Here is a 13,151-nt window from a genome sequence, read left to right as displayed (position 1 = left end):
AACAACTTAGATAGTACTACCAGGTGAAAACTGACCACTTTCTTATCAATAATTTATAGATCAGGGATTAAATTTTATGACACATACCCTATTTCAGTTTCACAGTGAGTAGTTATGTTATTTTCTTTCTACAGAAAAACAAAGTTGAGAGTAATAGTTGTATAGAAGTGGAATCCTTTAAGGAGAAGTACCATCAGGTGTTTCGAAAGAGTAAGCATAGAGATTCTATTCTATGTGTTTTTTGACTGTGTTCCTTCTATATTTTTTAATTCAATATCGGTTTGACTATACAATCAGCTTGTTAAGAGAACAAGATTGTTTCTAATTAAAAGCTGTACACTAGAGTATATATTAATTGTAGAATAAGTAAATAAAATGGAAGGTGATCAATATGTTATTATAGTCATATAAACACTGTTGATTTATTCTATTATATGATCAATATAGTCTTTTCATAGTGTTTATTACACAGTTTATAGGTTTATTGGTACATTCTAGACACAGATGGTGGGAAGTCATAAATCATTAAGTACTACAATTATTATTAGTCATAAAGAAACTGTTTTGATGTACTTGAACAGTTTCATGTTTTTTATGTCACTTTTTTTTTCTGTAGTTTCAGTATTATATACCATTTAATTAGCTTGAAGGTAGGTCACCTATTGGTCTTTTTGATTCAATTAGCTAAAGTATTTGAACAAGATCATTTACCTGCATCCTGTCATGTGATCTGAACAAATCCTTGATTCCCATTCCTGGACATTTAAGGTTTTGTAATTTGTTATTTCGATGGTAGTTTCTTGACAATTTTTCTCATGCACTGCATTTTTAGTACTCCAATTTTTGGATATACAAGGACATAATTAATGTGAGATGGATCTGTAAGCCAACTTGATTTGACCTATAGATGTTACCTTGACAAGGACTATAATATTAATTTGCAACTTTGATCTAATGAAGTATTCAAGATAAAGCAATAGAAATATTAACCACAGATAACATTTTGTCGTTATTTTGTTGAAGACTATTTGCTTGCGTGTTTGAAAATCAAAAAATGTAAACTTTATAATAAACTCTTTTTCTAAAAACAACCATTTTCAGCAAGATACCTTCAAATGTGAATGTTAACTGTATAATTATTTGTATGATGCACAAGTTTGTTTTACCCTAAAAGAGGGCTTGATGCATGTTTTAGACAGTGCAAAAATTCAGAATTCTTCATCATCTGCAGAGGTTTTCATATTTGAATTGACTGGTAACTATTGACTGAATGATTGTAAAATGTGTCGGATGTTAAAATGAATATGTGGATATATATTGTCGTCGCCCCTGTCTGTCTGTCCGTCCGTCAACATTTCTTGTGAGCACTATAGAGACTACAGCTTTCATCTGATTTTGATAAAACTTGGTGTGATGCTTTAGATTGATAAGATCTTGGTCAAGTTCGAATTTCGACATATTTTCGATGAACGGTTTTTGAGATATTGCCCTTGACTTCGTTAAAACGCGTCAAAATTTGTTAAAAATATTTTGTGAGCAGGATTGAAGCTACATTTTTCAACCAATTCTGATGAAACTTGTTGTGATCATTGGAATCAATAAGACCTCAGACAACTTTTAACTTGACACACTCTCGATGAAGGGTTTTGATTTATTGCCCTTGACTTTGTAAAAACGTGTCAAAATTTGTTCGTGAGCTCAATAGAAGCTACAGTTTTATAACCGATTTTGATGAATCTTGGTGTGATCATTGGAATTGATAAGATCTCGGACAAGTTCTAACTTGAAGTATTGAATGGTATATGAATGGTTGTTGAGTTATTGCCCTTGACTTAGGAAAAATGCGTCAAAATTTGTTTGTGCACACAATAGAGACTACAGTTTTTGAACTGATTTTAATGAAATTTGGTGTGATCATTTATATTCATGAAATAAATAACTGGCATATATACATATAATTGAATTCAAACTAATAAAATTTCTCCAATATGAGAAAATTCATACTTTATTCACTAAAGACTGTTTTATCATTTCTGACAGCTGCCAGTGGGCATATGTTACCTTGCCTCGCAAGCTATCTTATTAAAAGTTATTGATATATGATTATTTTCAGAGCAATTTGTTGTTATTATGATGGGACGTAGATAGAACATCAGAGTTATAATATACACTAATATGATATAAATATACCATTGTTTTATATCACCTATATAGTAAACATAACCACTATCTGTAAACAATACACTCTGTTTATTTTTATACTCAGGTTACGCTTTTTTAAATATCTTGTATTGTTTAGGTCTCGCATCCGTAATTGTCAGAAAGTTTAAAGATGTAATGTGAAAATGTCATGTTATAGAATTCAGCATGTTTATATTGTTTTGAGTCTGTGTCACATGTCTTTATGATATACAGTCTGTGCACAGTGTTTATTTGGATAAGTTGTTTAGATTGTTAGAATAAGTTACACCATATGGGAACCTATTTTTATAAAAGAATTGTGGTACCAGGTACTTAGTAAACTTTATAATTTTTATATTTTAGTATTGATTTTTAACTATTGTTATATAGTAATGAGAACATAGTCTCATAAAAGCACTGGCCTGGTTCACAAAGTAAAGATTCATGCTAAAACAGGTGAAAAAGTTAGGAAAAATAGGAAGTTGATTTTTAAGTAGTATCATTTCTCTTGGTAAAATTTCTGAAAAGATCAGAATCATATTGTATGTTTGTGAAATGAAATGAGGTTTCTATTTTGTGACGTAATATTTTCATGTTTATTTCGATGTGTGTTTTTCTCTAGACAAAGTGCAATATTTTTCATTATTGCATAATATAAAGATGGGTTGATAGCTATTGGGTTTTTGTATGATTTAAATAATCGTGGAACCCTAACCAGGGACATTTTTTCCAATATGTTGACTAGTATGTCTTTGAAGGATCAGATTGTAAACCTCAGATAAAGAAAGATAACAGATATAGCATTTTTTTTGTATTGAATTTTCACGTGAAGAAGGAAAATGTTGCATCTGTGTTAATAATTTTGATAATATTTGAAGAAATTGTCAAGGATATTAGAAAGAGTTTTATTTATGAAGAAAACAAAAAGTGAAAGATAAGAAACAATGAACACAAGCCTTGAGAAAAATCTCAATAATTTGTGAAAGTTTTTTAACACCTAATAGGAAGATGTTCATTTAAGTTGTTTGATGTTTATTTGTGAAGGAAGAGCGTAATGACATCAAATATTTTACATTGACTTAAACAAGGAAATAGATAAAACATCTTGAACTTTAAATATGGTTTGTTTTTATCTTTACCCAATCATGTAAGACAGCCCAAATGGGTTGTTTTTGACTCAAAGTTTTCTTTTAAAATCTTGACAAGAGTTTTGTAGACTAGACATTTGAAAGGTGACAGTAAAGGTTTGATAATGGTAGATAGAGGCAAATGGTAAGGAGGTTTTCTAATCTTTTTATGTAAGCTTACGTGAGGACATCGATTTGCACCATTTCAATTTTCAGTCAAGAACATTAGACGTCTGATAGGAAATTTGAATGGTGCAAATTGATGCTATCAGTGTCCCTGAAAATACAAAAATAAGAAAACCTCTTTACGATCTACAAGTTTAAACATGTGATCTGTAAATAGCTTTTGTTAGTTAGGGTCAGTTGTGTAAATTTCTTTAATTTGTTACAAATTGAAAGATTTGGAATTTATGTGCCTCAATAAACAGCTTTGAACTAAAATCTATCAAAGAACCTGTTCAAGATAAGTTTTAGCTTTGGACACTACCAGATTTTTAAAATAGTTTTTACTCTTTACATAGTAGATAATCCACAAGTGCTTTGTTTGTGAGGATAGTGGTGGACTGTTTTAATATGCGGTCCTGAACTTGACCTATTTTCAATAGGCCTGATCAAATTTCTATCTTGCAAATTGAGGTCAAGATTGTTGTATATTTGAAGACTTTCACTAAGAAGTTTATACTGTTGTTTTTCAGTAAGAAACAGAAGAATGTAAGAAGAAGTGTTAATGTCGCTATGTAAAGACAAACAATGCAAGGACCAGTGACTAATAACCAAATTACTGAGGAACACCATGATGTTCAAAATCCAGCTATAAATGGGAACGACCAGGATTCAAGTCACCCTGATGAGAATCATGCTGGCAACAAACAGGAACATGGAAACGCACCATTAGATTCAAGTTTCCCTGATTCCCATTCTGTATTTACAGACTTTGTGTCGTTACAAGGATTAAAACATGATGTGACGTTATCTACAGATACCTCGGGATCTTCCGAGGTTTACGATGATTCTGAGGAACAGTTAATACTAGTGTTGAAGTTGGGCAGTGTTAAACATATGAAACAGTTTTTACGATTACGATATTGGATGGTTGATCATGAAATACGTGAATCTTTATGGTTGAATCTCTGTCGATACCTCCACAAAGCAGACGGGGATATTTATGAAGAAATTGTTCAAGAACTTTTCCCTGATGGTAAGTTTCAGAAGTCATATTTGTTTTGGTCTGCTATGCTCTTGAAATTGTATTTACTAGTTCTTTATGGCATCTGCGGCCTCAAATTAATAATAAAGCTAAGTTGTCTTTAGTTTACAATATATGTAGAAAGTCAGCATTGATTTTGATAATGATTATTTTAGCATTTCTTCTGAATCTTGTTAAAAATTCCTTTCATGTACTGGTACTAAAATTTCCAGTAATTTGATTACCCCACACAGATTTTGACTATCTGGTTTTATTATAAAAGAAAATAAAAAAACGTTATCTTAATAGAATTTGATGCAATTTTATAGAATTTTTATTGAGTTGCTCTTAAATGACTATGTCAGTGCAGTCTGCAGTTACATGACAACTTATGAATTTTGAAAATTTCAGTGCACTTTGATCCACTCTATAAATTTGCCATTGATCTTTGACTGAGGTGATATTCACTTGTACAATAATATTTACTATAAAGTATAAATAGAAAGTTGTTTGCTTTCTGATCTAATTTCTGAATCAAGATAAAAAAAATTGTCCTCAATTTGGGTGGCTCTCCTTGACCTCTGACATGGTATAAGACAAGGATACCCTTTCTATTATTTTCTTTTCTAATTGTGTATACATATCAAGGGCATTGTTTTTCTCAAGTCTAATGTTATCAAGTACCATTTGCTGACGTCTCAGAGTTAGTCATGGTGTCTTTATCATAGAAAGTTTCAACTTTGAGTCACTGTTCTCTTTAATGGTCTTGGCTCATTTGTCTTTTAAATAAGACTTGGGTTAAAGAGAAAACTGGTTAGTTTTTAAAAGGAGATAATAAAAGCATTATTGAAAGTTATAGTGCCAGGTTTTTTTGCAATTAAGATGCTATCTTTAAAAGTGGCCCTAAAGCACTAAATGCTGTCCTGGTAAATTTCCCTTCATTAGCCCAATTTAATAGAGGCAGAAAAGTAGGACTTTATTTTCTATTTCATTTCATGCTACAAGAAGTCTTGCAAATCTTTTCTGCATGTTGAAATGTACAAATCAGATTTCTAAAAAACTACAATTTGTAACATGAAACTGTTTTGTATTTCCAGACAATATACAAGATATAGCTCTACCAGGTTTTATAGACCACGCTCATCTAACACCATATTACCTGACTAATGATGGTATACGGGAAGTAGCCAAGATATTAGCTGTATTAAACCATATGAACCCTGATATTACCTACTGTCCCCCAGTATTCTCACTAGCTTGTCTCTTTCTACATTATATGAATTCTAATGAATGTTTTAACTGTCTCTATGGTCTGTTACGTTGTAAAGATATGACCTATCTAATGCAGACCAAGGTGGCTTGGAATGCTTCAAAATTAGTCTTCAGGGATTTGGCCAAAAAACATGCAGTAAGTAAACATTATATCTGATTAATATGTATGTTATTAGACTATAGAAACAAATCAACTAAAATACAACTCTTGATCAAGTAAAAGATTTATAAGATCATTCATTATAATCATGCCAAAAACGGTTCATGAGATAGAGTTAAGACAAGACATTTTACTACTAATATGACTGAGTAGACAGAAGTGTTCTAATTATTTTATCATTCTAACTGAGGAGAAGTGTTCAAACTTTCCTGAGATCTGTAAGACTTATATTGTCCTGTAACCTCAATGATACTATTTCATTCTTATATCTACAAGAAATATAAGGTTATTGTCTTGTAACTTTATTTCAGAAATCAGGTTATACATTTATATTAAGACAGACATCTAATATTGATAGTGTATTTGATAGATGGATTTGGTGGATATTTTCTGATTTACCATTTGAATTTGTTGTAAGTATTGAAAATATGATTTTAATGAAGAAACAAGTATGGATCTTGTTATCATTGTGGGAAATGAACCCAGTTTTGTCATGTAGACAAATAACCAGACAAAGAGGGTCATGTAAGGTTTTGTCTTGTGATAAAGAAGCATGTAATTCATCATAACAAAAAAGATCCACATTCATTCCTTATATTTATGTTGATCTGTCTTTCCTATAAATCAAAGCTTTAAAATTGTCCTTTTTCTGTAATTTGAAAAATGAAATCATACTTAAAGAAAATAAAAGTAGTGAAATAAGATTATGTCAAATGATGTAAAAATTAACAAGGAAATATAAAGATAAAACCTTTGATCATATCATTATTTTATTATGAAATATTTTCTGTAAAATGTGGATTTATTTCTAACTGTATGCAGACCAGGTAAACTATAAATTGTTTTCCTTGTTACAAAATGATAGAAAACAAATATTATTTAGTTATATTTCAACTATATTTTAATATTACAAGATGTGTACTTGATAATCAATAAAATTGTTCATTTAGATATTACCCTTTAATATGGGACTTCAGGAAGAAACATATACAGTTCCTGAAATATTTGGTTAAAAAAAACTGATATAGAAGCATTTGTAAACTTATCATTAAAAATTGATGTTTTTCAGAAACATGTAAAATAGAAAGAAAAATCTTGATATTGAAAGGTTGTTTAATAATAAATATAAACAATTGATATTAAATCTACCTGGTGATACACTGTTTATAAATTATTTGTTTATTAAAGTTGTCCACTGAGAAGGTTAAAAGTTAATTGAAATAGTAATATTTAATCCTATTGTCTATTCTTATAATGTTCAGTATGGTTTCTAATATAGTATTTTAATCTCTTATTTGTGTTTAATAATTTGATGTAAACAGTAAATATTTAAGGATTCTACTATCAGATGATTCAAGGTAAAGTTTCTACAGTAAATTTTACTAGATGCAATTTTTATAATCAATAATCATCAAACTAATTTGGTTCATAATTCAATTTATTGTTGTTTTTGAGGATTTAAAATGTTTGTGTACATCAGGGACACTGAGAGTATCAATATGCACCATTTTCACTCAGATGTTCATGGAATTGCAGGTGTCTGGCGAAAAAAAAGGTGCCTATTGATGGCCTCATTGAATCTAATATCAATATAACATTTAGAAAATCTCTTTATAATCCCTGTACAGAAAATAATTAAATTGACTAACTTGTTTGTATTAGGTAATTTATATTTGTGTAGAGCCTATAAGAAATTATAACATGACTAATTTTTGGAAAAAGAAATAATCAGTATACAGACATATTTTTGCTGAAATGTGTTAATTTGGTCCAAAGAAATTACAGAAATTGATTTTACCATATCATTAAACTTGCAATATTTTGTTAGCAAAGTTATTTCCAGTTGAATGATATCTCAATCCAGTCAAAAATGTTGAAAATTATTTCAAGGTACATTCCTTTAAATGATATATGAAGTTAAAGATGTATTATTGGTTGATATTGGACCAGATTATATTGATATCCTACTGTTTTATTATCATATTTTAACTAATTTCATATTGTCTTCCTGTCTAGGTTAAAATTGTTGATTGTTTCCTACTGGAAGGTGTAAAAGTGTTATATCGTGTGGCTCTAGCTGTATTGATATTATATACCAAATATAACAGTAAGTTTTCATATGTTATTTGCTTATTCATTGGATTACAATAATAAAATATTTTCACTATTAAGATGGTGCTCAATACATCAATTGTAGAAGGATATTGAATATTAAAACAGAACCTGAATTTTACTTGACAAACTTCAGTAAGGATGCAAGCTGAAATAGATCAGTTGTCTGAAGATCACACACTGAATGATTGTATTATTTGATGGCAAACAATCTTGAAAATGATTGGCGAGGAAATCATATTTTTCATATGTCAGAAAGTCAGGGTTGATAGGAATAACTTTAATATTCCATCTCCAAATTACTGTTCAGGTGTGAATTTTGTTCGTGCACAATTTAGTATTCCCTTTAGACATTACTCTTATAGAAACATCATTATGTGAAAAAGTTTGTGACTGTAATGATCATCAGAGAATGAATGCCACATGGAATATCCTTTTACCTTCTTATTTTGTGTATAATACTGAGCAACAATAGTGGGTTGGGCAGAGTATGCTTACTCTTCTAGACACCTGATACCACTTATCATTATTTGCAATGACTTTCTCATTTATGATTTGAAGTTCTGAAAATCAATTTAAGCAAACAGCTAATATTTATGTTTATTTCAGATAAAAGAGTGAGTGGTCAACAACAAGTATTTGGTTCCAATCATTCCAGTAATATAAAACATTTCTGTGAAACCATGCCATCATGTATCAGTATTACCAAATTACTCAAGGTAAATAACTTATATCAAAGTCAAATTATTTCCCATTTTCGTTAGTTTGATTAATCCTTAAACAGCCTTTAGGGTAGAGATAAAGAAACAAAATTTTATGGTATAAACATTTCAACAATTTATATAGCCATCATTTTCTCCTGATGATGACAATGTAAATTGTTGAAACATGTACAATGTAACTCAGGTGTTGTTCCTTTATTTAAAAAGTTGGATTATTTTTTAAATCTGATAAATACAACTTGAATCCTTGTCACTATAGCTTTAAATAGATTGCATTAATTTTGAAAAATGAGCTAATGATAACGATGATTTTTTCCATAAGTTAGTATAGAATATAATAATGACGATTTTTATTTTTGACAATATTTTTTGTCCATGTTTTTAGGTAGCCTTTGGTATTCGTGGTTTAACAAGAAAAGAGATAAAGAAATTACAAGTTAAAAATGAAATGTATGTCAATAGTAAAGCTGTATTATCAAATCATGAAATCTCCAGAAGTCAATCTCATCGATCTTTTCATGGTGTTACACTTCCATTGTCAAGGTCATTCAGTGGACCAATCATATTACAGAATCTGGGCTCCAGTGTGGTCAATATTGAAATGGTATGTATATTTTCTCATGTTTATTTCTAATATTGGTAATGCTTGACTTAGTTAGTTAGTCCAGTTAGTTAGTCATTTACTGGACTGACATGATTTACCAAATGTTCGCCTCAATGTATTCAAAACGGCCCATTTTATCATAATTAAGGATATAGAGCTCTCTGATTTGCACAAATATCATTCAACTCTTCCATTCCATTAAAACTAAGCAATTTAAGACGTAAAGCGTTAATGAATCAATATGTGAATGTGTTGACAATTCTGGCTGCCATCTTCTTAGGGGAGATAGCATATTATGTTATTATGGTCTGGTGTAATGGTTACAAATTCATTCTGGAATTGCAGGAACCACAGGCATTTGACAAATAATTGGAATGTCCAAAATAGTAAAAAATGTCCCCAATATACATACTAAGGCTAGAAAACCTCTTTACAATCTCTTTAAGTTGCTCTCACACCGTCGTGATTACCAGTGAAAGATAATTGAATGGTTGCGAATGATTAAAGTGGTCATGTGTTCAAAGTTGCATGAGAGTTGCCTTCGAAACTTATGATTCTTAACCATAAGTTTAACATGAGACATAAGAATATTAACTGTTTTATTTAGGCAGGATCAGTGAGATCGCGGTCACGATCTCTAGGGATGTATATATTTAATAATAATAAAAGTCATATATTAGATAGAGAGGATGTGAGTATAGAGCACAAACTGTTACATTGTTACATTGCATGTTATTAAGTTTAAATATTCTAGTTGCAGCATGGCTCTTTTTAGGGTAAAAAGACTGCACATTCAAATACACAGTACTTGTTAATTGTGAATTTCCATGGAAGATTCATATGGAAAAATCGCTTATTTAATGGCTCAATATTCATGAATTATGAAAAAGTTATTCGGTAGATGTACAAATGCACATATTTACTCCCCACCAGTATTTTTAGATAAATAAATTTCAATTTGGGTTCCTAAAAAAGGAAATGTTTGCACAATAAGTAAGAAATTCTGTGACTTTTTTTAAAATATATTTTAAGATATTCATTTTCAATAAATAAAAACAATTTCTTTTTTATCAATTAAAAAAGAGAGGGAAACAATGATGATAAATTTGATATTGATATTGAAGTTGTTGCTGATTGTTGTTGCTAATATTTTAGTTGTTGATTATTTAGGTATTCAATGAAAATATTCAATGAAATACTGAATAATATTACTTCTCAATGAAATAACTTACTATTGGTTTATACTGCACGTTTATTTTCATGTTTATTTATGCAATGCATTGTTTATGTTTTTCAATGGATTATGTTTTTATCATAAAGAAATGTACTTTGATGTTGTTTTGTGAAGTGGGATATATATATTGTTTGGTGGTAAAAAAAATTGACCAACATTTTCTTTCATTGATGTTGATCAAATAGACAATAGGAAGACATGATTATGATAAAAATATCTGAAAGTAAAATTTATCACATATTAATGTTAATAATAAAATAATTTGTATCCTTTTGTCACTTTATTTAACCTTCAAGTTTAAAAGATTATCAAATTTTATCTATTTTGAGGAAGTTTTAATTATTATAAGCTTTTTACCAGTTACTAAGAGATAAATTTTCTAATGTATTGTAGATGAAATATTTGATGTAATTGTGCCATTAGGTTTGGAGAGAGTAGGGGCCTAAAAATGTTTCCCTATGCAATATGATAAGAAATCTGAGAGTGGAGGAAGACAATGGACTGGGCCACCTGAGTCTTGTATTTGACTTTGTCTTCATTAACCTAATATGATAGAGTTCCTATCTGAACTGCAAGGATGTAACAAGACAACAGGACTTTATATGAATTCTCTATTCTATTCCAGATACATCTAATATGGAGTTGGTTACCACCCCGTCTAGCTGTTTGTCAACCTACGTTACTATATACATCAGAGGAACATGGTACTAGTTTACGTACACTATATAGTAAAGTAGAGGATTATCATCAAACTATTATAGTTATACAAACTACAGTAGGAGAGGTTGGTATTCAACTGTTATATAAACTGTATCTTAAGACCTACCTTTCTCCTTCTTCAAAACTCTGACATTATTTTACATCTACCTTTGCGATAGTAAAAAAACGCATAGCTTAAGTGGTATTGCAAGAACCACTGTCCCCCTATATACATAATTTTTTTAGAAAACCTCTTTACAATCAATTTAATATCTATTTTGATTTATTTTCATATAAATCTTGATAAATATGGGTTGTTCACACTTCAGATTTTTGGAGCGTTTTGTTCAGCTTCCTGGTGTGAGAGAAAATCTAGTAATAAAAACTTGTCGTATTTTGGAACTGGTGAAACGTTTGTATTCTCTCTGTATCCTAAGAAAGAGAAGTATGAATGGGTTGGTATATTAAATGAAGATATTAAGAGGACAGCTAGTATGTTTCTAGCAGGAGATAACTCTGTTATGACTATTGGAGGAGGGTAGGTATTTCATTATTCATTGGTCACTATTCCTCATATTTTTACTAATATTACTCTGTGATATAAGTCAGCTGAAAGTTAATCTGTCCTCAAACAATCTTACTAAAAATTCTCTATATTTCATACCAGTTAGCGCCAGTGGCAGCACCAGACAAATAGGTAGAAGACTGAGTTTTGGTCCTTATTATTTCCTAAGAGGTTAACCAGCTGTGCTGGTCTTTTGTGTTTCCAATATATTGAATTGAGATGATGATGTGTATATTATATTTTGTATTATAGAAGTGGTGAGGCGATACAATTAGATGAAAATCTAGAACATTGTCGTTCTGAGAGATGTGATACTTTTGAAAATGAGGCTTTATGTGCTACGAAAGACTTTACATGTAAAGTAGTGGAGGTGTATGGATTTGAATAAATAAAATATTTCGAATTTGTTACCATGGAAATATGATCATGTGATTGGAGTATTAAATCATGTGACTTTATTAAAGGCAATTAGTTAGATATTACATGTACACTGTGATAAAGAAGGAAATTTGTATTAAAAATATTGTAGAAAAATTAATATTATTTATCTTGCCAAAATAAGTTTTGTTTATGCAAACCATATTGAAGGTATTGAAGTTATTTCAGTTCATATTTTGATCATCTTAATGTAGATATCAGCCAGTCTGTATAATTTTTGTTTGTTTAGATCAAGTTATTGATATTATTTATGTACTATTTACATTGTATACTTTCTTTTTACATCATCTTTAAGATAAAGAGTTTTTTAATACTCTATTGTTCTTTTGCAAGTCACAATAATAGGGCACTCTAAATATATATAATTCAACACCATATTTTAATTTACCAATCTTGCTGAATATAGATCTACAATTAGTTAAATTTTGGCATCATTGTTGTGTGCTTGCAGCCCGGGAATTTTTTTTATACTTGTGCTATTATCTGTAATAAAGTGACTGGAAGCCAGTTTCAACTCAAATCATGAGTTTCAATTTGATTTTCATTTGTATATTGTTATCATTGAGTTACTGATAGTATTGTAGATAGATATGTTATTATTTAAGTGAAGTTAGACAAAGATATTTATTATATTCTAATGATGTGACCTGTCTTTAAACAGAAACAAGTCTATTTTGTTTTGGAGTGGAATAAATTGAAGTTTAAACAAGCTGGTAATGTGTATTATGTTGTATTTATTACACACTATACAGGACTGTTGATTTGGATATATTTTCCGTACAGGACCAGTGGGGCAATTCAAATGAAAAATCAAAAACCAGACTATACAAAAGCTGACTGTTTTTATGTTT

General features: G+C 29.8%; 1 protein-coding gene across 1 annotated transcript; it reads left to right on the top strand.

Annotated features, from left to right (window-relative positions):
- Window positions 1-4,058: 4,058 nt before the first annotated feature.
- LOTGIDRAFT_141064 (hypothetical protein) lies at window positions 4,059-12,250 on the top strand (the record flags this gene model as incomplete). Its single annotated transcript, XM_009050781.1, has 9 exons — window positions 4,059-4,506; window positions 5,592-5,902; window positions 6,238-6,339; window positions 7,943-8,037; window positions 8,655-8,757; window positions 9,146-9,311; window positions 11,186-11,382; window positions 11,627-11,835; window positions 12,115-12,250. The coding sequence occupies 9 exons, from the start codon at window positions 4,059-4,061 to the stop codon at window positions 12,248-12,250; spliced, it is 1,767 nt and encodes a 588-aa protein (XP_009049029.1).
- Window positions 12,251-13,151: the final 901 nt, after the last annotated feature.

The sequence above is a fragment of the Lottia gigantea genome, assembly GCF_000327385.1.
Source record: "Lottia gigantea unplaced genomic scaffold LOTGIsca_155, whole genome shotgun sequence".
NCBI classification, from domain to species: Eukaryota; Metazoa; Mollusca; class Gastropoda; family Lottiidae; genus Lottia; species Lottia gigantea.
Note: the sequence above shows the minus strand (reverse complement) of the source record. Positions and strands in the feature narration are given on the sequence as shown.